Source organism: Amblyraja radiata, chromosome 31 (assembly GCF_010909765.2).
Source record: "Amblyraja radiata isolate CabotCenter1 chromosome 31, sAmbRad1.1.pri, whole genome shotgun sequence".
Taxonomy (NCBI): domain Eukaryota; kingdom Metazoa; phylum Chordata; class Chondrichthyes; order Rajiformes; family Rajidae; genus Amblyraja; species Amblyraja radiata.
Window position 1 is genome coordinate 19421138 of NC_045986.1, and position 20882 is coordinate 19442019.

The 20882-nt window shown below is 39.5% G+C and overlaps 1 protein-coding gene across 1 annotated transcript in view; it reads right to left on the reverse strand.

Annotated features, from left to right (window-relative positions):
- The window catches only part of mtor (mechanistic target of rapamycin kinase), a 190030-nt gene that overhangs the window by 158596 nt on the left and 10552 nt on the right, over nucleotides 1-20882 (reverse strand). Inside the window, exons 3-13 of the mRNA XM_033048008.1 lie at nucleotides 20011-20119; nucleotides 18697-18929; nucleotides 11843-12043; nucleotides 11199-11333; nucleotides 10040-10315; nucleotides 7893-8001; nucleotides 4983-5166; nucleotides 4159-4287; nucleotides 3007-3251; nucleotides 1683-1898; nucleotides 739-944 (exon numbers count right to left, since the gene is read on the reverse strand). Coding sequence (XP_032903899.1) covers nucleotides 739-944; nucleotides 1683-1898; nucleotides 3007-3251; nucleotides 4159-4287; nucleotides 4983-5166; nucleotides 7893-8001; nucleotides 10040-10315; nucleotides 11199-11333; nucleotides 11843-12043; nucleotides 18697-18929; nucleotides 20011-20119 — 2043 coding nt within the window. The remainder of the gene's footprint in view (nucleotides 1-738; nucleotides 945-1682; nucleotides 1899-3006; nucleotides 3252-4158; nucleotides 4288-4982; nucleotides 5167-7892; nucleotides 8002-10039; nucleotides 10316-11198; nucleotides 11334-11842; nucleotides 12044-18696; nucleotides 18930-20010; nucleotides 20120-20882) is intronic.

Genomic DNA, 20882 nt, shown 5'->3' on the forward strand with positions numbered 1-20882 from the left:
TCATACTAATGCTAATAATTAGTTTTGACATGTTCTTTGTACTTGGCAGACTTCTAGTAAGACTGATCATTTATGCTTTTCTCCCAGCACACCAAATTCCACGTCCCAAATTCCCCACGAGGATATCACTGAGCAGAATCAGGACTGGGTTGCTTTCACTGGATTTTTCTCAAAACAAACACAAAAGCCACTCACACACTCCACCTACTGGCAGAACAGATAAGTTCATGAGAAGACAATAAAATAAGCAGTAAATAATGCGTATCTTTGCTAAATGTAGTTCCCTCATCCCACGAACATGGCAAATGCATACACAAAGGAAGATTAATACGAGACGTCGTAGGCAAGATAAAAGACAAACAAAATGTACTTTTATGTCATCGGAAGTAGACAAAAAATGCTGGAGAAACTAAGCGGGTGAGGCAGCATCAATGGAGAGAAGGAATTGGCGACTCTTCGAAAGGTCTCGACCCGAAACGTAGCCAATTCCTTCTCTCCATAGATGCTGCCTCACCCTCTGAATTTCTCCATCTTTTTTGGTCTACCTTTGATTTTTCCAGCGTCTGCAGTTCATTCTTAAACATTTTATGTCATCGGTTTTGTTTTACAGGACAGAGCAAGGATATCAATGTTGACTGTAAATGCGCTATTTTTTGGGTTTGCTTGTTTAGGATAATGCAAAGCATATAGTGTGAAATCCATACATACTAGCAAATAATAATATTTTTTAAACTCTACCTGTATCAACATTTTGCGAAGAAAAGGCATCACAAATGCAGGATTCATACTGCTCAATCTGCCAATGGTGCAGATGGCAAGCTCGCGGATTTCAAACACTTCATCATTCAGTGCCACAAAAAGAGCTTGCAGATTCTCAGCCTGGGCTAAATGGGCATCAAAACGTTCATCCAAAGACGCCAACACACAATACCGAATATCAGGATCTGAATAAACAGGGACAAGCAAAATTCTCCATAAATTTAAAAACATCAGAATTTAGAACCACCAGTTTGCATTCTACTATTTGCTATTTATGTATTACAAAACAGAATCAATTTACTTTTTAATAACAGAATATCCCAATAGGCAGAATAATGGAAGATAGGTTTCTACAGTTAAATTATTATTACTTAATGACATTATTACTTAACGACTTGTTGAACTTTGAGAAAAATATCCTCATGCAGTTTTACTTTATTTTACAATAAAGAAGTTATAAAAGTAGGTAAACACCGATAAATCTGCAACCCTATTTTAGTTTGAACTGTGACAAAAAACTTTGCAGTGGGTTCAAAGGTGTCTACAGATAAGCTTAGGCAGTAGGTTTTATCAAACAGAGTGAACTGGGATTCCAAGAAGATTAGTGCAGACATTTTAAAGACACAAATCTAAAATGAGCAAAGATGTAGTTTTTAGTTAACGCCTATTTAATACAAATGCTTATTTTACCAATTATGCTCTATTAGTTTGGCCAAAGCACATGATACATTTTATCAATTACCCATAGCAATTGCAATCATGTTGCCAACCCGAATAGAGTCCTAAGCTTTTGACAATTTATGCCTTAAAAAAAACCCCACAAGGACTGTGATTAAATTTCACAAGCTGAATTGCTTTCATCATTTTTTCACTCAGTAAACCACATAGTCTTACCCCATCTAAGTCAAATTCTGAACAATTACCTGGATCTGTAATTCCTACAATGAGGAGTTTACTAAGCACATCTGCCACAACCTGAACGGCTGTCTGGCTGACAACATGGCCATGTCCACTGATAAGATGGACTGATGGAGTTAGGAGTCGTGAACAAGTTCTGGCTGCCTCCATTCGAATCTCTTTGTGCTCACTGTTGAGGAAGTGGTCTGCACAGTGTCTGACGAACTGGGTAAGAGAATGGCCTGCATTAACATGAAACAAAAATAAGTCCCCATTTAGGAACCCAGGCATGTTAAAAATGTAATACCATTTGGAATTTTTAGTGTGTGTGTGTGTGTGTGTGTGTAATATATATATACACACACATATATGTATATTTTAAAATTATGTAGTCCATGTTATTTTCTAGCTTAACTTTCTAGAATTTTCTCATGCAGTTTAGACTTGTTAATCATATTATATTTTAGAACTGATATAAAAAAAGTTCTGGAAAACAATAAATGTCGACAAGTCCACAAAACTGTTTAAATTGAACTGTGACTCCTGCTTTAATCTGGATCCATGACATAATTACAGGATTAGTGACCACACGCATTTTAATGAGGTTTCTCCATTGGATAATGAAGTTTTTTTTAAATAAAAATGCTATTGATTTGCAAGCATTTGAATGTATTTTGAATAACTTTATTCTTTTAGCTGTGTAGATTAGTCTTAATAGCTTTCAGATGCCTCAAAGTATTAAACTCATTTAAAAAAAAGCCGTCTAGCTTTCACAGAAACTGAAGATTGACCCCAGCTTTCCTTCCCTTCAAAAGCTGTCATGGCAGTCCCAGGGATGGGCCTCATCAGAACGCCATCTGAAGCATAACTGAACTTCACCTAGACACGCACGCACGTTCACTAGATTGGTTCTCTGCACAGAGTTCATCCAAGTCCATTCAGGTTGGGCAGATTTAGCACAATCCAGCCTTTAAATATTTACAGCATTAAAGGAGGCAATTTGATCATCCATGCAAACTAAAAAAGGAACTACCTGGGTCAATCTACCTGGGTCAGCTCTTGAAACATAGCTAGTCCTCATCCAGAAATCTTTCAAATGTGACATGTGTTTCTGCATCCTCCACCTTTCCAGAAGGGTCTCGACACTAAATTTTTTTGTTGTAAACCAGTATCTGAAGTTCCTTCCTACACATATTTTTGAAACTCGTTTTGTCTAACCTTTTCTTGATGTGGTGCAAGGTCATCGACCTGAAATATTACTAATTTTCTCTCTCCACCTGCTGAATATTTTCCAGTTTCATTCATTAAAAATGACCACCTAAACCAAGGGCCACATAAGCCGTGCCTTACCCTCAAATTCAAAGTTGCCTAAGGTACGAAGAGCAAGGGTTATGCATCCAACATCGCTTGCCTCAGGGATATTCATCAAGCTGGGGGAAGCAAGCTGTTGGGCTAAACTTTTGGGCATGCCTGGATGTCGAAGCGGTTTATGCATCAGCACCAGTGACAACATCTTCAGTAAGCCATCTTGAATATCCTTCTTCAGTTGTGGTATTTGTCGACTCAGATCATGTAGTACAGCTGTCAAAGCAGGGCTTTAAAGCAGAAACAATTAAATTACTGGAATGGGCTTGAACACTGCAAGTGAATAAACAGATGCTGCCAAAGGGCAAATAAAGACAGGAAATGCTGAATGATTTGATGGAGAGCCATCAACCTAAAAAGGATAATTCAATTTCCCTAATTCCATAGATACCGTCTGATCTGGTGAGTAGTTCCAGCATTTGCTGTTTTTATTTCAGATATCTCAACACATGCAGGTTTTTGATTTTCAATTCCAATGGTCAACAGAGTTGCCGGAAGCTATTTTATAAATTACTACCTATCAAGTAATAGGCACAAAATGCTGGACTAACTCAGCGAGACAGGCAGCATCTCTGGAGAGATCCAAAACGTCACCCATTTCTTCTCTCCAGAGTTGCTGCCTGTCCCGCTGAGGCGTTCCAGCATTTTGTGTCTATATTAGTTTTAAACCGGCATCTGCAGTTCCTTCCTACACAAGCTATCCAGTATCTGACTCATTGGGTATTGATACTGTATTTTCCCTCTATAATAATCATCACAAAAATCACCGGCTAAAAGCTTGCCAAATATTGTCACTGGGTTGACCCTACACACTCAAATTGATCTGAGATTAAATGCATATCTTTAATCTCCAAATATTGCTGTCAGATGTCTCATCATTTCCTACACATTTAACAGGTTTACCTTGGAACTCCACAGCCCAAAGTCCACAAATATATAATTTGTATTCAAGTGATGAAAGTAACTTCACATAATGTAAATATGTCCTTACTGGATGATAATCTATATATTGTTGCTGCAATTATTTGTAATAACACAACTTGATAATTAAAAATAACTTGAAAATGCCAAACGTGGATCAATTCAAATTCAAATTATCCAAGTAAATAAACAGTTACTGTATAAATGATTCAGTACCTGAGTCCAACAGCAAGCATCTGCTCCAGTAGTTCCTTAATATCTTGCTGGATAACTGGTCCTATGGCTCTAGCTATCATACAGATACAAGTAAAAACAGTCGCGTCCACTTGAACAGCTTTTTGCCTCCTACGAAAAATGAGCACAAATTAAACTAGAAATGTGTTATTTAAAATTGTTTTTTTTAACCATATTCTTTTAAGCTAACGCAGATGGAAATAACTAAACACATGACCATAGATATAAAGTAGGCTATACATGGCCAAATCCTCAGCTCCAGGTTTCCACAATCTCTAAACTTCTATTTAGGTGTCAAAGGATCTTGAAATTTTTCATTTACTCTTTGAGTTTCCAATGTATTAAATATCAAAAAGGAAGTTGTCTAGAAAAGTGTTACTATTGATTAATGCATTGTTAGAGACAAGAGAAAAAGACTCAAGGATGTGCTCTTCTCCATTGATCCTTCTAGCCCATATCTGCTCATAGTCACGAAAGAAACACAAACCAGTTCACAAACCACCCAACACCTTCCCCAAACTGTTTGCCCTATTTGCGGGAGCGTCTGCAGTTTTCACAGTGAACTCATTGGCCAACCTCGGTGTAAACCAGAGTGGAGGCAAGTCATTCTCAATCTCAAGGGGCTGCCTAAAATGAAAGTTAAAAAACCATTTACAGATGCATTGCTTAACCTTGGAATTGAGACCATGTGTGAGCCTATTCGTGAGTCTTTATTTCCTTCTCAACCAAACAGATAGCAAAAATATAATGCTGTAGAATTTAAGTGAAATATTTGACACAAGCCAACTAATTTGGCCCACTATTACTTGTGTGCAAAGTCCTTTGGTGGGAGGGCTCCTTTTAAAATTTCCAGGATTTTCTGCAAGAATGGATTAATTTCCACTCTTACAGCCACCACGAGTAGACCCAAGGCTTGGAACGCAGCAGCACGCTCTTTTTCTTTCTTAAGACAGCCCATTAGATGGTTTACAGAGTCATTAAGATGTTGTTCTGCAGAAGTAAGAATGTACACGAGTCAATAGTAAATATCCAAACAGCACTGTATGAAATAAAACTCATCTTACATGAAAATAAAACAATTGTTTTAATGAATATGTTATTTATATTCACTAAGTGAATATTATGTTTTAAAAGATAATACTCCCCTCCCTTTTCGAGTTTCATTAACCATTAGCAAGTCATGGACACAGAATTAACTCTTCCAAATTAACCATCAAGAAATATAGAATAACTGCTCAAATCAAACTGTTCTCGGATTTGTATCTCTTCCCCAGTATACACTTCCCTATCTTAACAGAAAGGAGTTACTCGCATTAGACACATTACATTCTAGCATCAACATCAGTGAAGCATATTCCTACAATTGTGTAGCACAGGGTTAAACCAGACTGCTTGTCGAGACTAACTGAAAGAGTTCCTGGTTAGTATCATTCGCCTGCTCTTCCTCTATAGGGTGATTTCACGAAAGGTCACTGGAGCGTAAATCCCCACTCACGTGACCGAAAATTTTAACTGGGGGACAAGCGTCACTTCCGGTACATGTTAGTGAATGGGAAAACACGCACTTTCACACCCGTTAAAAACATCGAAAACGGCCCGTTTTTGAGCTGCAATTAAGTGAGCCAGTCGGGGTGACCGTGAGGAACAGCTACCTAAATTTACAGTCCAAAAAAAAGATAGAAACTAAGGTAAATACAAGAGGGAGCTGAAGGTGTAAAAAAGGCGGAAGTGCTAGCGGACTTTTTTCTTGGAGATTTAAAGATACAAAATATCGGGAATTATCGCGTTTGCTCGCTGCATTTCATCAAAAGTGGCATTATTGACTTTTTATCTTTATTCATTTGTTATATGAAAAGTATTAAAAGTTAGAAACCCGTCAGTAAAATTGCAAAATCGCCCATGGTTCTCGGGTGGGTTTTAACATGCAAAATGAAAACGCTTCTGAAGCTCCATTTACCATTTAAATAAAATAATCGTAAACTCTCAATGCGTTTGGAAATCAATTTTACTGAGATGCAAGCTTACGATTATTTAAATGGTAAATGGAGCTTCAGAAGCGTTTTCATTTTGCATGTTAAAACCCACCCGAGAACCATGGGCGATTTTGCAATTTTACTGACGGGTTTCTAACTTTTAATACTTTTCATATAACAAATGAATAAAGATAAAAAGTCAATAATGCCACTTTTGATGAAATGCAGCGAGCAAACGAGATAATTCCCGATATTTTGGATCTTTAAATCTCAAAGAAAAAAGTAAATTTAGGTCGCTGTTCCTCACGGTCACCCCGACTGGCTCACTTAATTGCAGCTCAAAAACGGGCCGTTTTCGATGTTTTTAACGGGTGTGAAAGTGCGTGTTTTCCCATCCACTAACATGTACCGGAAGTGACGCTTGTCCCCCAGTTAAAATTTTCGGTCACGTGAGTGGGGATTTACGCTCCAGTGACCTTTCGTGAAATCACCCTATTGCCTTTCAATTGATTTCATTTTAAACAGTGAATCAATTCCCTTTTGAAAGTAACCACTGGTTCTGCTTCCACTACCCCTTCAGACAAGACATTCCAAAATAGAAAACTTTCATCCATGCCGACCTAGCCACCTAACCTAGCAAGACCCATTGGCCTATACTTGGCCCATATCTTTCCAAATCCTTCCTATCCTGTCCCTGTACCTTTCCAATTGACATTTAAATATCGTAATTCTACCTTCCTCTACCACTTCCTCTGGCAGCTTGTTCCACATATGCAACACGCTCTGAGCGATAGTTGCCTCTCAGATCTTTTTTAAATCTTTCCCATCTCACCTTGAAACCATGTCCTCTATTTTTAGACTCTCCTATCCTGGGAAAAAGACTGCAGCTAATCATCTTATTTACACCCCTGATGAATTTATAAATCTCTATAAGATCACCGCTCAGTCTCCTAAGCTCCAAGGAAATGAGACCCGGCCTATCCAGTCTCTTTACAACTCAAATCCTCCAAACCCACTATAACATCCTTTTAACTTTTTTTGTACCCTTTTCAGTTTAATGATATCCTTCATGTAGCTGGGCAACCAGGACTTGTACACGGTATTCCAAACGTGCTTGCTTGTAAATGCAGCTGTGTTACCAACTCCTGTGCTCAATGCCTTTGCCGATGAAGGCAAGCACGCCAAACACCTTCTTCACAACCTATGTCACTACTTTTATGGAACTATGCAGCGGCACCCCAAGATCTCTCTGTTGTACAACACTGCCCGGCATCCTCCCATTTATTATGCAAACCCTGCAAAAATACAACAGCTCAGTTATCTGAATTAAACTCCATCTGCCATTCCTTGGCCCATTGAGCCAGTTGATCAAGATCCCGTTGTAATCTCAGTTAACCATCTTCACTGTTCACTACATAAATGCAAGTTGTTGTTGGTGTTATTATTGATTATAGGTTTGCAATGAAAGCCTAAAGATTACCTCATTGAGGTAATGATTAAGGAATGAATGGCATCAACTCCAAGTGCTCTGCCAACACTATAAAGAAAGATTCAAGCTGTAGATCAAGTATGGGCAGTTGTAGCAACAGATGGTGTTACATTCTGATATGACCAACAAGTGACCCTATCTTTTTCTTTCAAGTTCCAACATTTCCAGCACTTTCACTAATACCATATACAGAAGATCTATGCCCAAAGTAACATGCAAAATATTGGAACAACTATCAATTTCACCCGGCTCACCTGTAAACAAGTGGGGCTGGAAAGCAGCAAGGCGAGGAATCAAGTTTAAGATTGCCATTTGAATGAGTGGATTTTTACTACTGCGATACTTCAGCACCCATCGAGTCACCTGCACAAAGATCATAGAACATGTAAAATTCATCCACTAGATCTGAAGTTCAACTTATGCATAACCACATCTTCTGCTGATATTGGCTAAGTTGAAATCAAGACAAGATACAGAATACAATGAATGTTATGAAAACCAACTCTTCCTCATGACCAGATTCAATCCTCAAACTTTAGCACCAAACAAGACAGATTGTGTGTGGATGAGGTCTGAAAGAATCTCAATGGAATAGTCAAGCATTGGCTCTGGTAGTCAAATGTTTGTAAAGTGGTAAGAAATCAGAGAAAAAAAAAAAGCAAACTGGAATAACGTTGCTCGCCTACTCATGCAATGCAAAGCTTATTGCATATTAACATATAATCAACCTCAATTAGCAAATGCAGAATAATGAGATTAATAATGAAATTAATAAACATTAAACTCGGAATTTGTCCTATTTTTGATCTCACGTTGGTTTAAAATGGTCCACTAAAGCACAGCAAAAGAATAAAAAAAGAAAATGTTGAAAACCTTTCCTATAATTACAGATGTCCTACATGCCCTGCCTAGCATCTCAAGACCTCAACTTTTGAACCTGAGACACGAGTAGAATTGAAAGGCAGCACCCATGGAATTTAAATTCAGGTTATGTATTACTAATAACAAATATGGGGTTGTTGCAATATCCAACCCCAAGAACAGCCATTTGTCAATTCTATCAAGGTTTCAAGGTCAAAGTTAGTTTATTGTCACATTACCAATTAAGGTACAGTGAGATTCGATTTACCAAACAGCCATAGTTTTTTTTTAAAAGCCACAAGACACATAACTACATAAAAGTTAACATAAACATCCACCATAGCGGATTCCCACATTCCTCACTGTGATGGAAGGCAATAAAGTCTAATCTTCTTCCTGTTTTTCAAAATTTACTGATTTTTAGTTTCTAAAACTATTTATTTTAAAACCAAAATTCAAGTGTGTCGACTTTAAAAGTAACAAATACAAAATTCAGATACTACTGACAGAGATAAATTACATTTTAGGACCCGAATGATGAAGGAAGCCGACTGAACAGTAACTTTTCAAACAAAATTGAGTAAATATTTGAAAGAAAATAAACTACAGGAATTTGGGGAAACCACAAAGGAGTACGGCTAATTGGATACATTTCTCAAATAAATGCTACAAGGAAAATGAGTTATGAGCCTGTCCCACTTAGGCGACATTTTAGGTGACTGCAGGAGACTATGCAGTCGCCACATGTTCGCTGGTGGTTGACAGGGAGTCGCCTTCATGGTCCTGAGGAGTTCCCACATTCTGGGAACTTGTCGCAGCCTCATTAGGGTCGCCGCGAATATTTCAACATGTTGAAAAATTAGCGGCGACTAGAATGAATCCGCCATGGAGAGTAGCGAGAATTCTCGTGCCGTAGGTGGGTTGCCAGGAGGTTCTAGTGGGTTGCCAGGACGTCAAAAGCTCGTAGGTTCTTGTAGGTTGTAGCCGGTGCTGACCGTTGAATTTCATTGGCATATTGGGGGAAAAAAACATAAGCGGCAGTTTTCAGAACCAAGGATAACCGACTGGTAATGTTAAATGTCCGCCAAACTTCACAGCCGTATATCACTGGCTTCTTAAAAGTTGTCTGGCTTCTTTAAAGTTGGCTCCACTCCTTCTCCCCCTTCTCCTCCCCTCTTTTAAAGGACTTACCCTGTTCATCGCAGTGTGTGTCTGTATCACCTTGGCTTTGCACCAAGTGAATTTCAGACAGCGCTCCCCCAGGTATTGGTGGTGGGGGGGGGGGGGGGGGGGGGGGGGGGTGCGCGTGTGAGTGTGCGTCCTAAGTGGGACAGGCCCATTAACTTTCCTTCAGTCTTCTTAGTCGGTACCTATGAACACTACTAGCAACCTAGCAGGTACACTGGACAAAGCTAAAAGTGCCATCAAGACTGCAAAATAACTGACTAAGTTAGTATGGGTCTATACGAAATTTGTTGCACTGAGATTACAGTCACATAACAGACAATGTCAATAATACACAATAGAAGCTAACATTTACCTGTTCAAATCGCACTTCCATATGCTCACGGCAGTATCGACTTTCCACCAAGGTTGGCTTGGTGGGAGCAGGAGTCGTTCCAAACACCGAGATGCTTTGGGGTGTGTTATACCCCAGAAGCCCGAGAAGTGCATTTGATTGTTGGGGTTGCACAGACTGAAAACTTGTGAAGGATGTAATATGCCGGGGCTTAGCTCCAAATCCCATCAGATCCTTGCAGTATTTATCGTGTACTAACTGCTGCTGAGTGATATCCTCCATCTCATCTCGCAAGCGCTTTGATCAAAGAAATAAAATCAATAAATTAAGAGAGAAAGAGGCAAAATTTCTTTCAACGTGGAAACAACCTGTTTTTACTCTGAAGTTCAAACGAAGCAAATGAGAAACATCTTAAATGGGTTACGACCTACCCAACTATTTATCCCCGTTAAGGCCACAGTCTTTATTAATGACAGAGAAGCAAGAAGCAAAATTGCCCTTGCTCCCATTTCTTATATTAGGTGATCCTTCGGAACCAGAAAATGTTTTTTTTTTTAAAGATACAAAATTAAAATAATTGTTATTGGAATCATTAAATAAAAATAATTGCTAATACTGCCAATAATATTGGAGGGTCTTCCCTCCACAGATGCTGCTTGCACTATGTTTTTTGCTCTTGGTTCCAGCATCTGCATTCTTGCATCTCCATTAATATTGATCCTAATATCATCTTAAATGCCCAGCAGGATAGTAAGCATTATCAATGTTCGGGTGTCTGGGGTTATGGGGAGAAGACAGGAGAATGGGATTAGGAGGGAGAGATAGATCAGCCATGACTGAATGGTGGAGTAGACTTGATGGGCCAAATGGCTAATTCTGCTCCTCTCATTTATGAACCTACGTAACATATGAGCAATGCTATGACTGTATATTTTTGATTTTGCAAATATAAGTCATTAGGAATTGTTGATCTGATGGCAAACACTCACTTTCTACAATGTGGCAGAGGTAACAGTAGTTCAACCTACAAGAAGCTCTTACAAAGCACAAAAAAACATTTCAGAGTAAATATCCTCTCTTTCTAGCAGTACATCTGTATTAAATCACTAATCTAACCAGTAGGTCAGGACCAAATAATGGATATGTATTTTTGGTTAATTACAATAAATCCTGCACATACCTCTCCCTCCATGCTGCTTATACGAATCAGTTCATTTAGAATAAGCAAAGCCCCATGTATACGATCATCACGATTCAAGCCTTTTTCTTTAGCCAGGGCCTCATCAAATCCCTTCTCAGCCTCCTCAAAGGTTTGCTAGATATAAAACATCAAAACTTGTTTAAAAACCTACGCATCTCCAGGTTTTAAACAGTGAGCAACATCAATAGAATAAAAGTGAATTTTCACTTTACGATCAAATAAATAAGTGCTATTTTATTTTAGATCTATGCAAAATCACTAGATCATTACTATCAAAAAATAAAGTTTCCAATTGATGCTGGAATGGTGACACCAGACATTCCCAAAGCCTGCACCATATGCATTGGAAAACTTCAGCAGCTGAGTGAAGATTTCCAGATCTGACTTTCAATTGCTTAAAGACGATTTCACATGGAGTTGAAAAAATACTTTAAAAGAGGCAGGCATCCCTGTCTCCAACACAATTAGGGCTCAATTTTAGCATCCTTTTCAATCAACAATTGATAGCTTACCGCAATCATCAAAGTTACTGGTTTGTAAGTTTTTACGACTCACTGAGAAAACATACCGAGCCTTCAACAATTGGTTGTGATGAAGAAAGATTCTTTTATCTTCGTACTTGCCTTGTACCACTGGGGCTTTTGCATTTCTTTGGTCTCCCTTTGAGTGGTGAGAATCAGACAAGCCCGTAAGGCAGCAACGGCACCTTCTCTTATGGCCTGTTTGGAATCCCAGACGGCAAAGAATATATTGTCAAAGAAAGCCTGCACTTGCTGGAAGAAGAAAGTAGGTGCGCTGACTGCCAACTCCCGCAGGATCAGAACCTAGAATTTAAAGAAAACAGAGTTTCTCGGTTACTCTTAAAAAGCTTGATGTGCAGTCTGTGCAAAAGATAATGGATATGCTTCTGTTTTTCCCAAGAAATATAGAGGTGAGAATATTACCTTGGAATAAGATATTTTATTCTTAGACAAATAGTTTCACATTATTTCATTGGACACTTCATAAAAGTAAATCTTGTTTCTTTGTAAATGAACAAAAAATCACAAAAAAATATCATGGTAGTTTAGAAACAGCTTGGGAATATTTGTAACAGTTAGGCCGCAATTTTGAGTACGGATGAGGATGACAGCCTACCCGGGAGTAGCAACAGCGGACGGGCCTCCAGCACAGAGACCGGCCCTGTTGCTCCGAAAGGTAGGGAAAAAAAGAAGAGGGCAATAGTAATTGGGGACTCTATTGTTAGGGGGTCGGATAGGCGTTTCTGTGGACGCAGTCGGGAGACCAGGATGGTGGTCTGCCTCCCTGGTGCCAAGGTCTCGGACGTGTCTCAACGCATCCAAGATATCCTGAAATCAGAGGGAGAGGAGCCTGAGGTCGTGGTACATATTGGTACAAATGACATAGGTAAAAAAAGTGAAGAGGTCTTGAAGGGAGGATTTAGGGTGTTGGGAGGAGAGTTAAGGAAAAGGACCAAAAAGGTAACAATCTCAGGATTACTGCCTGTACCACGCGACTGTGAGAGTAAGAATGGAGCGAGGTGGAGGATAAATGCGTGGCTGAAAGACTGGTGCAGAGGGCAGGGATTCAAGTTTCTGGATCATTGGGACTTCTTTTGGGGAAGGTGGGACCTGTACAGAAAGGATGGGTTGCACTTGAACCCGAGGGGGACCAACATCCTGGCGGGGAAATTTGCAAAGGTCACTGGGGAGACTTTAAACTAGAATGGTTGGGGCGAGGGACTCAAATAGAGAAAGCTAGTAGACCGAATGGGAGGCAGGAAGCAGAAAAGGGAAGCACTCGGACACAAGAGGAGAAAGAAAAAAAAGGAAATAAACAGAGAAGAAGAGACGGGGGGTTTCTTAAATGTGCATATTTTAATGCTAGGAGCATTGTAAGAAAGGTGGATGAGCTTAGAGTCTGGATAGACACCTGGAAGTATGATGTTGTGGCGATCAGTGAAACATGGTTGCAGGAGGGCTGTGATTGGAAACTAAATATTCCAGGATTTCGTTGCTTCAGGTGTGATAGAATTGGAGGGGCAAGAGGTGGTGGTGTTGCATTGCTAGTCAGGGAAGATATTACAGCAGTGCTTTGGAAGGATAGATTGGAGGGCTCATCTAGGGAGGCTAGGGAAGCGGAAAATCAAAATGTGACAGGAGGATCCAGAATGTGTGAAGATAAAGCTCTAGATGTAAAAGGGGCAAAAACGGAAAGGAAGGGTAGTAAAAATCATCTGAAAGTGCTTTATCTAAATGCACGGAGTATTCGAAATAAGATAAATGAATTAACGGTGCAATTAAGTATATATAGTTATGATATCGTGGCCATTACGGAGACATGGCTGCAAGGGGATCAGGACTGGGAGTTGAATATAGAGGGGTACTCGACGATTAGAAAAGATAGACAGGAAAGAAAGGGAGGAGGGGTGGCCCTTTTAATAAGGGAGGGAATAACGGCAATAGAGAGGAAGGATATTGCGTTGAGGGATCAGGATAGTGAAACAGCTTGGGTACAGATAGAGAATAACAAGGGGAAAAAAACACTAGTGGGTGTAATTTATAGACCTCCAAATAGCTGTGACGCTGTTAGTCAGAACATAAATCTGCAAATAGTTGACGCATGTAAAAAGGGAACTGCTGTAATCATGGGGGACTTCAATTTTCATATTAATTGGGCAAACCAAACTGGGCAGGGTAGACTAGAGGAAGAGTTTATAGAATGTATTAGAGACGGGTTCCTAGAACAGTATGTCACAGAACCGACAAGGGGGGAGGCAATCTTGGATCTGGTCCTGTGTAATGAAGCAGGATTAATTAAAAATGTCATAGTTAGGGACTCGTTGGGAACAAGTGACCACAATATGGTCGAATTCCATATTCAAATAGAAGGGGAGCAGGTTGAAACTCAGGCTAGCGTGCTTAGTCTAAATAAGGGGGATTATGAAGGTATGAGGACTGAGCTGATCAAAGTTGACTGGGATAGCAGACTCAAGAATAAGACGGTACATGAGCAGTGGTGTACGTTTAAGGATCTGCTGTATAACCTTCAAGAAAAATTTATTCCTATGAAGAAAAAAAGGGGTAAGGGTAAGAACAGTCAGCCATGGCTCAGTAAAACTATAAAGGATAGTATTCGGCTGAAGGCAAGGGCATATAAGGTAGCCAGAGATAGTGGGAGGGTAGAGGATTGGGAAGCATTTAAAGGTCAGCAAAAAATAACTAAGAGATTAATTAAGACGGGGAAAATAGACTATGAAAGGAATTTAGCGAACAACATAAAAACTAATAGTAAGAGTTTTTATAGCTATATAAAAAGAAAAAGGGTGGCTAAGGTGAACGTTGGTCCATTGGAGGGTGAGACTGGAGAGTTGTTGGTGGGGAACATGGAAATGGCAAAGGCATTAAACGAGTATTTTGTATCAGTCTTCACCATAGAAGACACAAAAAATATTCCAACGCTGGATAAACAGGGGGCGGTAGGAATGGAGGAGCTAAATACTATTAAGATCACCAAGGAGGTGGTATTAGGGAAATTAATGAGACTGAGGGAGGATAAATCCCCTGGGCCTGATGGATTACATCCAAGGGTCTTGAGGGAGATAGCGGTGGGGATTGTGGATGCATTGGTGATAATTTTCCAAAACTCCCTGGAGGCAGGAACGGTCCCAGTGGATTGGAAAATAGCCAATGTAACACCTATATTTAAAAAAGGAAGTAAACAGAAGGCGGGTAACTATAGACCGGTTAGTCTAACATCGGTGGTGGGTAAAATGTTAGAGACAATTATTAAAGAAACACTAACGGGGCACTTGGATAAACATGACTTCATCGGACAGAACCAGCATGGTTTTGTGAAGGGGAAATCCTGTTTAACGAATCTGCTCGAATTCTTTGAGGAAGTAACAACCCGGGTGGATAAAGGGGAACCGGTGGATGTGGTATACTTGGACTTCCAAAAGGCTTTTGACAAGGTGCCACATAAGAGACTATTGCTAAAAATAAAAAATTATGGGATTGGGGGTAATATATTAGCATGGGTAGAGGATTGGCTAACAAATAGGAAGCAGAGAGTGGGGATAAATGGTTCATACTCGGGATGGCAACCGGTAACTAGCGGGGTTCCGCAAGGGTCGGTGCTGGGACCCCAGTTGTTCACAATTTATATAAATGATTTGGAGGAGGGAACCAAGTGTAATATATCAAAATTTGCGGATGATACAAAAATGGGAGGAAAAGTAGGGGATGAGGAGGATAGGAAGAGTCTGCAAAAGGATATAGATAAGCTAGGTGAGTGGGCAACAACTTGGCAGATGAAATTTAATACTAATAAATGTGAAGTCATTCACTTTGGGAAAAAAAATGATAGGGCAAGTTATTTTCTAAATGAGGAGGAGCTGCGTTGTAATGCAACGCAAAGGGATCTAGGGGTATTAGTACATGAATCACTAAAAGTCAGTATGCAGGTGCAGCAAGCAATCAGGAAGGCCAATGGAGTTTTGGCCTTTATTGCTAGGGGGATTGAGTATAAAAACACGGAGGTCTTGCTGCAGCTGTACACAGTATTAGTGAGACCACATTTGGAATACTGTGTACAGTTCTGGGGTCCATACTTAAGAAAGGATGTACTAGCCCTGGAGGCAGTGCAGCGAAGGTTTACAAGATTAATTCCTGCAATGAGGGGATTGACATATGAGGAAAGGTTAAGTAAGCTGGAACTCTACTCTTTGGAGTTTAGAAGAATGAGAGGCGATCTCATTGAAACATATAAGATCGTGAGGGGCCTTGATCGGGTGGATGCACCGAGGATGTTCCCAATGATCGGGGAAACTAGAACTAGGGGACATAGTTGCAGAATAAGGGGGGGCTCTTTTGGAACTGAGATGAGGAAGAACTTCTTCACCCAGAGGGTGGTTAATTTATGGAATTCACTGCCCCAGGGAGCAGTGGAAGCAGAAACGTTAAATATATTAAAGTCTAAAATAGATGTTTTTTTAGCTGCCAAGGGGATAAGGGGCTACGGGGAGAGGGCAGGGATATGGACCTAGGTATGGTTAGTATAGTAAGACCTGAGTGATCTCCTGGACAAGTGTCGATCGCCTGGATTGGGGTCGGAGAGGAATTTCCCGGATTTTTTTCCCGAATTGGACCTGGGTTTTTATCCGGTTTTTTGCCTCCCCCAGGAGATCATGCGGTTCTTGGGGTGGAGAGGGGTGATAGCGGTATAAAGGGGAGGGTAGTGTCTTGTGTTCTGTGTCTTGTGTCTACTGTTTGTGGGTAAGTGTGTCTGTTTAGTGTTCAGCCATGAGCGAATGGTGGTGCGGGCTCGACGGACCTGGTGGTCTACTCTCGCACCTACTTTCTATGTTTCTATGTTTAAGCCCATACTGTATAATTCTACTATTCATAGAAAATATGTGCAGTAGGCCATTCGGCCCTTCAAGCCAGCACCGCCATTCAATATGATCATGGCTGATCATCCAAAATCAGTACCCCGTTCCGGCTTTCTCCCTATATCCCTTGATTCCATTAGCCCCAAGAGATATATCTAACTCCTAAGAGATATATCTAACTCTTGTTCCCTTGGATCATTCAAAATTCCTATGATCGATATAAAGAAATTGCATCAACAATCTTTTTTGTATTTATCCATGAGGTGAATTAATCATCTAATCAAACATAAGTTTAATTCAGGGATCTATGCAAAACTAGGCCATCTTAGTTGGTGAGCTTTCTAATCTTAACACCGTCATAGTTGATTCTACAGGGGGAGGACAGGTGTGGAATACTGACAAATAAATCAATTAAGCTTTTTGGAGCCAGAATGTCACCAATCCCACGGCATGATTCAGGTCATTCGATAATTTCAGGATTGAACGCTTTCATGGCTAATATATACTATCTAAACTCAACCGTCAAAAATAATGTACAGAAACATGGTGTCCAGAAACTGTCAGAGCCGATCAAACAATATCTCAATGTACATCACTATCTTCAGGAGAAAAGTAGGAAGTCTGGAGCTAAAAGAAAAAAACCCTTCAAAAGTAATAATTCATGCTTTAAAAGTGAGGCCAAAGGGCATTACCCAACATTAGCATAGATAAGTTCATGATAAACTCAGCTCTGAAAGAGTATAATCTAAATACCTGACTCATGTGTATAAGGGGACATCTTATGAGCAAGACATTACATTGAAATGTGCCTGTTCTAATGGGTTAAATGTTACATGATTGGCTTTGGCTCTTTAAGAAATAGAATTTTCCTTGTGTTCAACTTTTCTTGGTCAGTAAAAGTACTGAAAAATGTTTTAATTGTTTGCTTAAAAAATGGAAATCTGTAATATAAATAGAGTGCCAGAAACACTCAGCAAGTTGGTCAATAGCTGAGTGGGCAAGTAACTGAGATCTATCCGAGATCTGAAATTAACTAAGGACTGTACTAATCCTAGCTAATTAACCTACCAATGCAACCTTTGCAATCTCAGCCCACAGGGATCTCAGTTGACAGCATCTCCGACTTACAGAAACTTTGGGTCACGGGCAGTTCTCGAAACTCTCATGTGATCTGCAGAGTGTCTATACATTAAAAAGAATAGATGTCCTGTTCAGAATTTCAGTGATTCAGATTTTCTGTGGTCTGGCATCTGTCAAATCCATAGAGTAGACACAAAATGCTGGAGTAACTCAGCGGGACAGGCAGCTTCTCTGGAGAAGAAATGGGTAAGGTTTCGAGTCCCTAGAGTGTCAGTCAAGAGAATTTCAAGTTATAATTAATTGTATGTGAAGCACTCGGATATTTCTGTCTGTTTCTATATTAATGCATGCCACTTTTTGGAAACTGGGCGTATATGACGTAAAAAATAAAGAAAACATCTCTTAACCAAACTAGCATATTAAAACCATGTAAGTCAATTAAAAAGGACAGCTTTGTGCAATAATCCTGAATGGAAATAACTTGTTCTGAAATACCCTGGGGTGACGCATTTTATAAATAAGTATCTTTTGGAAAATGTTGGTGACAATCGATAAAATGGTATGCTGATTTTGTGCTAACCAAGAGGACTATTGTACAAAAATACTATAATTTGCTGTGATAATTAGTAAAATCTTCCTTATTTTTAACCCCATTGAATCACATGTTCGTTGCAATTAGAATGCACCAAATGGAGACAACCGGCTTCCTTGAACGTAAGGAAATGTTTAAAAACATGAAAGGGTCAGCTTCCATCAACACCTTCTTGTAGTCAGCTAAATAAATAGAAATAGACCAACTACCTCTAAACCAAAGTAGTATTAGAATGGACAAGAAGTATTGCAAGTTGCCAAACTAGCTTTTACACAAGAAGCAGATTTACCAATAGGTTCCTGTTTTGCTTCTGCAATCCCCCACCCACACGGAGAAGTTGAATCACACATTTTTAATACTTCCACCCTTTTGTAACTTTCACGTCGGTAAAACCAGTTGAAGGCAGCAATTACCGCAGCGTGACGCTTTCCTTCATTGCGGTCTGCTCCCAGCCATTCCAGAGCACGTTTGACTTCAAACTCCACGTACTCAGCTGTGAAGGTATCACCAGCCATAGAAAGGCAGCCCATGGCTTTTGAAGCCATTTCCATTACAACTGGGTCACTGGATGGGAATAGGTTCCGTAGGTAATTGGCAAACCGTGTAATTCGGGTCGCACTTCCTCCTTCAACCCCAATGAGACTTACTGCATTTGGATTAAAAAACAATTTCACACATCAGGTAACAGGGAAAAATGACTGATTATCACAGTAAGCAAACTAAAAAAGTTGAGAATAATATTCGTAGCTACAATCATAAATAGATATCCTATCAGCATATTTAGAAATATTCAGACATATTAGCTTCAAAATACATTTTCTGTGATTATCCATTCAAAAGAAAATAACCTTGCATTCATACATAATATAAAATTCCTCGTTTTTCAATCCATTCTAAGCTTTTTGATAGTACCTCAAGATTAAAATAGGTACACAAACTAAAATAAAGTAGATAATCTGCTATCCAACAATTAAGAAATGCTGATGGCTCAGCCCATGTTTCCCTGCTCCCTTTAAACTCACAAGGGCCCCATTTCTAATGCTTCCTTTAAACTGTCAAGGGCCCCATGTCAGCTAATCGGGTTTAAGATAATAGAGTTCACTGCAAAATGTATTATATTACTGCATAAGATCTCAAAAAAAATGTGCATTAAATGTGTGTTCAGGTATTAGAAAGATTAACGTCCACTGGTCCCCAAAATCTGTCAGGTTGGTGCCACCAGTGTGCCAGATTATCAGAATTCTATTGTGCTTTCCAAGGAAACAAAAAGACAATGCTACAAATTGCTCATTTCCCTGTAGCTATTAACTTTAAAAATTATTCTTCACAACGCACTAATTAGAGCGAATACCATCCCACCACAGGGTAGGCAAGGCAAGGCAAGGCAAGGCAACTTTATTTATATAGCACATTTCATACACGAGGCAGACTCAAAGTGCTTCACATAAAAACATGTCATACAATAAATGAAATAATAAAATGAAATAAAATAGAAGAACTAAAAGAAAAGAAAAGCAAACTTAAAAATGCATTATAAAAAGTGCAAAAGTTAAAAGTGCAATGTAGTTAAGATTTAGCTGAAAGCTAAAGTAAACATAAAAGTTTTCAGTCTTGTTTTAACCTGGAGTGTGTTAAAATGTGACACGACAAACTCTCGCATAGATTTTAAACACAGCCAGAAATTTTACAACATAGTTTTTATTTCCACTTGTACCAAGCCAACGTACCAATTGCCAGGATACCTCCCTTCCTCTCATTCACATCGGAACTGGAAACCAGTTCAAAAATGTGATGGTTCAATTCATCATAGAATGAGGTGATTTCCTCTTGGTTAACCTAAATAGGCACATATTAGAAGTTAAAACATTGTAAACCTGTGCATGTTATCTTGATTAGCATTAAAACGTTTCTTAAATCCTCGCATATAATTCATCACAAGATACCAGTTGATGCAAAGAATTTAAGGCCGACCAGCTGGCACTATACGTTTAGTTATTATCTCACTGTTTAATTGTTTACCCAGGAATGAGATATGATCGTGGGAGATTAAAAAACACAAAGCAGCAGATTGGTCACTGGCAAACACTGGGAGGACTGAGGAGCCCCGAAATATTTTATAGCCATCGTTTTTCAAAAAGGGATCCAATACAAGTCCATGTGAAAGAATTTTCATTCACTCTAAAAATGTGTTTTCCAAGAAAAAGAAACTTGGACTGGACACTGCCTGACTTTGCTGGCAGCTCTGCATGGAAATGATGGCAATTCTCAGCATAAATACAGGGAAGCTTCAGGACAACTGCATGCATGGAAAATATACAGGTGTCCCCAGTGATTTCAAAGCTGCAAGCAGTTCTTGTATTCCCAAGAGAATCCAACGGCAGATAAGATTTGTGTAGGAAGGAACTGCGGATTCTGGTTTACACTGAAGATAAGACACAAAAAGTCGGGGTAACTCAGCGGGTCAGGCAACAACTCTGGAGAAAAGGAATAGGTTTATGTTTCGGGTCGAGAAAGGTCTGTCGAAGGGTCTTGACCGAAATAACACCTATTCCTTTTCTCCGGAGATGCTGCCTGACCTCCGAGTTAGTCCAGCTTTTTG